We start from the raw sequence: 8,719 nt of genomic DNA, 5'->3' as shown, positions 1-8,719 counted from the left end.
TTCTTTTGTGCTGGAATAAAGAAGAAAAGGAAATAGAACAAATGTTTGTTTTCTTCTTCTACATTCTCTTTCACTAGAGAAACACATAACACCTGAGAGCTAAACAGGACTATCACATAGCCATCATGCAAAGGACCAATGGCACTACTCTAACTCCAGTTTCATGCATTCTGAAAGGAGTTCCAGGACTGGAGGACAAGCATATCTGGATCTCTCTGCCATTTTGTTCTATGTATATTGTAGCCATGGCAGGGAACTGTGGACTTCTCTACCTCATTCGTTATGAGGAGAGCCTGCATCGGCCTATGTATTTCTTCCTTGCCATGCTTTCCTTCACTGATGTGGTCATGTGCACAAGCACAGTGCCTAATACACTTGGCATCTTCTGGTTTAACCTCAAGGAGATTGATTTTAATGCTTGTCTAACCCAAATGTTCTTTATCCACACCTTCACAGGGATGGAGTCTGGGGTCCTTATGCTCATGGCTCTGGACTGTTATGTGGCCATTTGCTACCCACTGCGCTATGCCACCATCCTCACCAATTCTATCATTGCCAATGCTGGGTTCATTACATTCATGAGAGGAGTAATACTTATCATCCCATTCACATTCCTCACCAAAAGACTGCCCTTCTGTAGAGGCAATGTCATCCCTCACACCTACTGTGACCATATGTCTGTGGCCAAGATTTCATGTGGCAATGTTAAAATCAATGCTGTGTATGGCCTCATGGTTGCCCTCTTGATTGGGGGCTTTGATATTCTCTGCATTACCGTATCCTACACTATGATCCTACGGGCTGTGGTCAAACTGTCATCAGCAGATGCTCGGCAGAAAGCTTTTGGGACATGTACATCTCATATCTGTGCCATTGTATTCTCTTATACCCCAGCTTTCTTTTCATTTTTTGCACATCGTTTTGGGAGTCACAAGGTCCCCCATTCCCTCCACATTATTGTGGCCAACATCTACCTCCTTCTTCCCCCAACTATGAATCCTATTGTGTATGGTGTGAAAACCAAGCAGATCCGGGATTGTGTTATAAGGCTTTTTTCAGGATCCAAGGATACCAAGTCCCATGGCATCTGAATCAGAAATCCATTGATGAATATAAAGTATATACAGTCCTCTACTAGGTAGAAGGACTGAATGAGCTTTGTCATCTCATTGCCTTTCTCAGAATGGATTTTGCCTTGACTCGATTATCATGGCTTCAACCTGCCTTGATTTTTTAAAACCTATATAGAGCCAACCTCAGGAGATAGTGAGTGGTATTGGAGCCCCAGAATCACATCAGTGAAATTATCATTTGAATTATTCTTGATTAGCACAGAACAACAGCTCAACATTCATGAAAACAGGGCAAGTTTATGACACAGACTGCAGGAATACAGAAATGAGAATAAGAACCAATGATAAATGGAGGGGCACTTTTTCTCTTGGCAACCCACTACATGTGTCTTTAATTCTGGTTAGGAAAAAAAGTCTATTTTATTGCTTTTGATATAAAGATTCCTCTCTTAATGTTATAGATGGATAGAAATGGTATAGATTGAATCATACAGCCTTCTTTATCTTCTGTCAACATAACCCTATTATCTCTTAATAGTAATACATTTCCTCTTCACTTACTCTTGACATAGTTTAACTTCTTCCTCTGCACATTTTTTTTTTTGTCATAGCCCTTTATTTAAAAGCTTAGTTCATTCTGGATTTTAATCTATTTGTCATGATTCTTATTCATTAATGACAGATTTTTTTTCTTTTGATTATATGCTCATTCTATTTCTTTTAAGTTCTGTACATTATTTTAAACAAGTAAATTGTAACATATATTCTTAAAATGTATATTTTTATTGCTTTTTTTTAAAAATGAAATTGTAAAAGAGGAAGTTGTTCTTTCAAAATTTGTGTCCAGTCAAAACTTCTGTAAGGTGGTGATAAACGCTTTTCTTTATAACTTTCACCTCTAGTACCTAAAAATAGTAATAAATGTGCTAAATGTGCCTGTAATAAAATATATAGCCAGAAGAAAAAGGAAAAGTCTATATAAGCCCTGTAAAATAAAATCGGAGCACTCAGGTATCTAATCATCAGTCCCAATTTAGACCATTCTATTCCCAATGTGAAAGGCCTGGACACTAAATGACAGCAAAAGAGAGAAGGAAAACATGTATGCATATGTATATATGTATGTACACACATATGTAGACAAAACACAACAAATATTATGCAGTTATGGAAGACTAACTAGAAACAATAAAAAAATAGGACAAATTCTATAGGATCTTGAGAAATATTAGAAAAACTAAATGAAATTCTAGAATACTTCCAAAGAGAAAGAGAACTTTCAAAAACAAAAGAAATTAGTGTGCAAATTAGAGCTCTCATAGAAGAAATCAATAGTTAAAAAATAATATCACATAGAGAATGCAGCTTTCCAAAATAGTAGAAACTCCGAAAATGAGAACACATTTTCCACTCAAAAGGAGAGAAATGAAAAAAAAAAAACATGACAGAATTAAAACAAAAGAAAGTAACTTAGAATGGTATCATAGATCATAAGATCATGGATCTAGAATTGAGAGGAAACTCAAAGGTAATATGCTTCAGTACTCTCCCTTTACAGATGAGGAAAGCAAAGTCCACAAAAAACTTAAGTGACTTTCCAAAGTTCACATTTCATAGTGCATATCAGAGTTCGGAACTGGGTCCCAGATCCTCTGACTCTGAACTCATGTTTATTTCCATTTCCATTCTGCCATATTATCTTCTAATGATGATGATGAGGAGGAGGAGGAGGATGAAGATGTTAGCTACCATTACTTAATTATTTCAGATTTGTCAATTACTTTACATCTATTAACTCAATTGATTCTCCCAACACTCATGTGAGGTAGGTAATATTATCTCTGTCACAGAAGAAGAAATTGACAGAGAGAGGTTAAGTGACTGGGTGAAGATCACACAGCAATTAAATATCTGAGCCAAGATTTGAACTTGAATCTTTTTGAATGCAAGTCCTGTAATCTATCCACTCTGCTACTTTACCTCAACCAAAATCTACCACGTATACGTGACAAAGTAAATAATATTGAATATAATATGCAAAAAATTGCTTTAAGCTCATATTATATGAGAAAAATGTAATGAATTAAAACGTTTTTGGCAAATAGATTATATATTTTTTAAATTTATTTCTTTTAAGTTTTCAACATTCATTTCCACAAAATTTTGGGTTCAAAATTTTCTCCCCATTGCTCCCCTCCCCCCACCCCAAAAGGCCAAGCATTCTAAATACTTCTACCACCAATCTGTCCTCCCTTCTAACATCCCTTGCTTCCCTTATCCCCATCTTCTCTTTTGTCCTGTAGAGCAAGATAAATTTCTATTCTCCATTACTTGTATTTCTTGTTTCCCAGCTGTATGCAAGAACAATACTCAACAGTTGTTCCTAAAACTTTGACTTCCAACTTCTGCTCCTTCTTTGCTCCCCACCCATCTCCATTGGAAAAGCAAGCAATTCAATATAGACTATATATGTGTAGTTTCTACCCTGCTTATCCCCTTCTCCCCCACTTTCTTGTATTGTAAGATAGGTTTTCATACCAAAAAGAATGTACATTTTATTGCTTCCTTGAGTCGAATGTAATGAGAGTAAGCTTCACATTTACCCCACTCATCTTTCCCCTTTTTCCTCTCCATTGAAAAGTCTTTTTCTTTCCTCTTTCATGAGAGATAATTTGCCCCATTCCATTTCTCCCTTTCTCCTCCCAATATATTCCTCTCTCATCTCTTAATTTCAGTTTTTTTAGATATGATCCCTTCTTATTCAACTCACCCTGTGCTCTCTGTCTCTCTCTGTCTCTGTCCCTCTCTCTCTCTCTCTCTCTCTCTCTCTGTCTCTCTCTCTCTCTCTCTCTCTCTCTCTCTCTCTCTCTATATATATATATATATATATATATATATGTATATATGTATGTATGTGTGTGTGTGTGTGTGTGTGTGTGTGTAATCCCATCAACTGCCCAGATGCTGAAAAAAATTTTCCAGAGTTACAAATATTGTCTTTCCATGTAGGAATGTGAATAGTTCAACTTTAGTAAGTCCCTTATGAATTCTCTTTCCTGTTTACCTTGTCATGCTTCATTTGATTCTTATGTTTGAAAGTCAGATTTTCTTTTCAGCTCTGGTCTTTTCATCAAGAATTCTTGAAAGCCCTCTATTTCAATTAAAAAGTTTTAATCCTATACAGAGGTAAATAAAATAAAACAATTACTCAGAAGTACTAAAAGAGAATAAAATAATGATTGATAGAATCTATCAGGAGAGGTTAATTCCAAACTATGGAATATGATGGTTAAATTTCATAAAACAACTTTCAAACAATAAGCATTTCAATTAGCCAAGAGAAAATCCTTCAGCTAGTAAGGAAAATTAAATTTTACATCCTATGCCTATTCTTTAATTATAAGAGATAAAAGAAGAGATTGAATTATAATAATCTGAAAAACAAATGAAGAATGTGATGTTAAAAAAACAACAAGAATGATAAACTCTCAAAAAAAATAAACATGAGAGAATGGGAGAATCTATAGAAAACAAAACCCAACAACTTGCTGCACAACAAACAGTACATTTGAAAAATCAAGAAACACAGAGTAATACTTAAGGACTAAGATAAAATTTACTATATACAAGGCAATGATAAAAAATGTTGCATACATGCATGAGAGTTTACACACTTAATAAAGACAATAGACAAACTACTGTATATTGAAATTTAGGCCAAAGTTATCAATAGAGTACTATCATTAATAAATATATATAGCAAATAGGAAACTGAATAAGTTCTAAAGTAAAAGATAAGCCAAATTCCCAAAAGGAAAACATGGTGATATGATAATTGCATAGTATATTAATTTTCCTGTTTTAGGGGATAGTGAATCTTATAGAAAATCAAAGATAAATGAAGACATATAGTTAAATGAACTAGTGAAAAGCAGATTTGACTTATAAAAGGGTAGTATGGAACTTAAAAACACAAATAGCAATGTAGAAAAATAAATATGCTGTAGAATTTCTAAAAGAAATAGAAGCTATGAGAAAGCCACTAACATATTTGGAAGCCAAAAATACAGAAGCAGAGCTTTATTTTATTTTTTACAGGAAGGGAGAAAAAGTAAGAAAATTGAAGTCAAGGTACTGACATTGAAAATAACACATCAGTAACAAAGATGATATATTGTATCCAAAAATAAGAACAAAAAAGACCAACAAAAACCTCATTGTCACAATGAAGGAAACAACATAAGAAAACTGTACAGACTTTCTGAATACAAAAATAGTGAGAATTCACAGATCACAGGTTGAAAAGGATACAATATATTTCAAACTCCAATATAATTGTTTGTTAAATATAACCATTTGTCTGCTATAAAAGAAACATTGATCCAGTACGAGTTGATTGACTGAAAATAATAACTTTTATCAGAAGATTGGAAAAAATCTTCAAATATGAAGGAAATCAAAGAAAACCAGGATTGTTACATATGCACAAGAAATTGGAGAAAGGAATGGAATAGTATACAGAGGAGTTCAAGCTACAATCAGAAATGATATATTCTGCAATGTAATATTAATCATCAATGAGAAAATATGGTCATTCAACAGAGAGAATTTTGAGACATTCCAGAAAAAAAATATAGAGTGGATTGTGTAACCAGAAAACAGTCAGACACTAGCCATAGAAGACAAATAATCAATGCAGTTATCAAGAAAAGGGAGGCAAGATGATTTCATGGATAATGAACTGGCCCCTGGGTCAAGAAGACCTAGGATCAAGTTCTGTCACTGATACATACTAGATTGTAACCCTGGGCATGCTTCTTAATATCTGTGCTCTCAAAAAACTCTCTATAGGAGGGAAGCAGAAAATTGCAACTAGTGTCTCTGATAAAGACCTCATTTCTAAAATATATAGAGAACTGAGTCAAATTTACAAGAATAGAAGTCATTTCCAATTGATAAATGGTCAAAGGATATGAACAGGCAGTTTTCTGAGGAAGAAATTAAAGTTATCTATGGTCTTATGAAAAAATGCTCTAACTCACTATTGATTAGAGAGATGCAAATCAAAACAAGTCTGAGGTACCACACCACACCTATCAGATTGCTTAACATGACAAACCAGAAGATAATAAATGTTGGAGAAGATGTGGAAGAGTTGGAACATTAATTCATTGTTGGTGGAACTGGGAGCTAATGCAACCAATGTGGAGAGCAATTTGGAACTATGCCCACAGGGCTACAAAAATGTGCATACCCTTTGACCCAGCAATATTGCTTCTAGGACTGTATCCCAAAGAGATCATAAAATGGGAAAAGGTCCCACATGTATGAAAATATTTATTGCAGCTTTCTTTTGGTGGTCAAGAACTGGAAATGAGGGAATGCCCATCAATTGGGGAATGGCTGAACAAGTTGTGGTATAATAGTGTAATGGAATACTATTGTGCTCTAAGAAATGATTAACAGGAGGACTTCAGAAAGGCTTGGAAGGACTTATATGAACTGATCCTGAGTGAAATGAGCAGAACCACGATAATATTTTAAACAAGAACAGCCCCAATGTGCGAGGACTGTTTCTGATAGACTTAGCCCTTCACAGCAGTGCAAGGACCTAAAACATTCCCCAAGGGCTCTTGAGGTAAAATGCCATCCACATTCAAAGAAAGAAGTGTGGAATCAGAACACAGAATGAAGCAGACTATTCTCTCTGGTGTTATGTTTTGGTTTGGTTTTTCTCATGGTTTCTTCCATTCATTTTAATTCTTCTATGTAACATGGCTAATGTGAAAATGTGTTTGATAAGAATGTATGTGTAGAACTCATATAAGATTTCATGCCATCTTGGGAAGGGAGTGGGGAGGTAGTGGGAGAAAATATAAGACATATAAAAGTGATTGTTGCAAACTGAAAACACGTAAATTAATTCAAAAGTTTTATGAAAAAAATAAAAATTGTCAATAGATAAAAAAAAAACTCTCTAATTCTATATGTTGCAAAACAGATACCAGTCTGTCTCAGTAAAAAGTTTGCTCTCCGAGAGATTCCTTAGGCAAATGAAATCATAGATCTCAGTGTGAGATTCAAGTGAGAAAGAGAGGGAGAAACATATATATATATATATATATATATATATATATATATATATATATAGAGAGAGAGAGAGAGAGAGAGAGAGAGAGAGAGAGACAGAGACAGAGACAGAGACAGAGACAGAGACAGAGACAGAAAGACAGAGATGGAGACAGAGAGGGAGGGAGACAATATGCAAATATCTATGTACAAACAAACTATATACAGGATAAAAAAAATAATCACCAGAGGGAAGGCAATTATAGTAAGAGAAATTAGGAAAAGATTCTTGTAGAAAGTAAGATTTTAAGCAGATCTTGAAGTCAGGAAAGCCAATAGGCATAGATAGAAGTAAGAATATCCCAGGCATGGGTGATAGAGAAAATATCTAGAGCTGAGAGATGGAACATCTTGTTCAAGTAAGAATTCCTGCATTTGGGAGACTGTGCAGCCTAGAATCAGTGTTAATAAGTTGAGACCTCAAAGGTAATTTTTTCCAACTTGGAAGCTAAAGCATGAATTCCATCCCAAGTAGTCAGCTAATCTGTGCTTGAATTAAGGTTTAGTGAAGATCAAGGTAACCATTGTTCCAGTATCTCATTGGAAATGTTGAATACATGTATTATAGTGAACCTATTCTTCCCCAAGGAATAGGACATTTAGGGAAAGGTGAATACTCAAAGTTTGCATAACACTGAGGTGTTCAGACCATATAATCTGACTCTAGAGCCCCTCTCAATAGCCCTAATCCTTATTTCTCTCTCACTATTTGAGTTCCCTTGGCCATTACCAAGTACAAGAGGTTTCCTGTTCCAATAACTGCACTTCTCCCAGTCACTATGTGGTTCACATGTATGCTAGATAGTACAAACAACTAGATTGGGAAGAAAGAAATTCTTTCTAAAGAAAGCTTTACAGGAATTGCAGAACGTCCATTTAATCTGGGGCAACATGCAGAGGAAAGAACTAAAATAACCAAAGCAAAGAATATGGAAAGGCATCTGGCTTTAAGTAAGCATTAATCTGATTGCATTGGTGCTGCATATGCTAACGAGGATGGGATAGCAAAATATCAGATGTCTATTTCGATACAGAAAGGCAGACGAGACAGAGGAAGAAATGGACATCCCAGGGTGGAATGATCTGCTTTATTCCTCCCTGGGAAGAGAATGGGCTAAAGGCACAGGGCTTTGGGAAAACTGAGAACTGAGGCAGAAGAAGAGAGAACCCAGAGACTTAGAAAGATGTTTGCAGGGAATAACAATAGAACCTGGGGAAGAAATGGCAAGAGTGTGCCCGAGAGGCTGGGCCTTGCCAGCAAACTACCGAATTCGATGGAAAAGCAGAGACAAGCTGCTGGAGAAGGCTCAGATGGAAAGGGAGTTGGCTGGTTTGCATAAGGTTTTTATCTGGCAGCTTTCAAACTGTCCTTTAGGAGAGGAAGTTAGAGGGTGCAGGCCCAAACACAGGTCAGGAAGATGTATGGGTGGAGAATGAAACAAATGAGGGGGCTGAAGTTTGGCCAGTACTAAGAAGCAAGCAGGAGAATTAGGGACTCTGACAGTGTTTGGAGAGGT

General features: G+C 35.7%; 1 protein-coding gene across 1 annotated transcript; it reads left to right on the top strand.

Moving 5' to 3' along the window:
* Positions 1 to 1,091, top strand: LOC140508681 (olfactory receptor 52N4-like). Its single transcript, XM_072616570.1, has one exon. The coding sequence runs from the start codon at positions 126 to 128 to the stop codon at positions 1,089 to 1,091; it is 966 nt and encodes a 321-aa protein (XP_072472671.1). The 5' UTR covers positions 1 to 125.
* The last annotated feature ends 7,628 nt before the right edge of the window (positions 1,092 to 8,719 follow it).

This window comes from Notamacropus eugenii, chromosome 5, assembly GCF_028372415.1.
Source record: "Notamacropus eugenii isolate mMacEug1 chromosome 5, mMacEug1.pri_v2, whole genome shotgun sequence".
Classification (NCBI taxonomy): domain Eukaryota; kingdom Metazoa; phylum Chordata; class Mammalia; order Diprotodontia; family Macropodidae; genus Notamacropus; species Notamacropus eugenii.
Note: the sequence above shows the minus strand (reverse complement) of the source record. Positions and strands in the feature narration are given on the sequence as shown.

Bases quoted from the DNA above. Each gene is read 5' to 3' on its own strand.
- LOC140508681 (XM_072616570.1), top strand. From the start codon at position 126: ATGCAAAGGACCAATGGCACTACTCTAACTCCAGTTTCATGCATTCTG.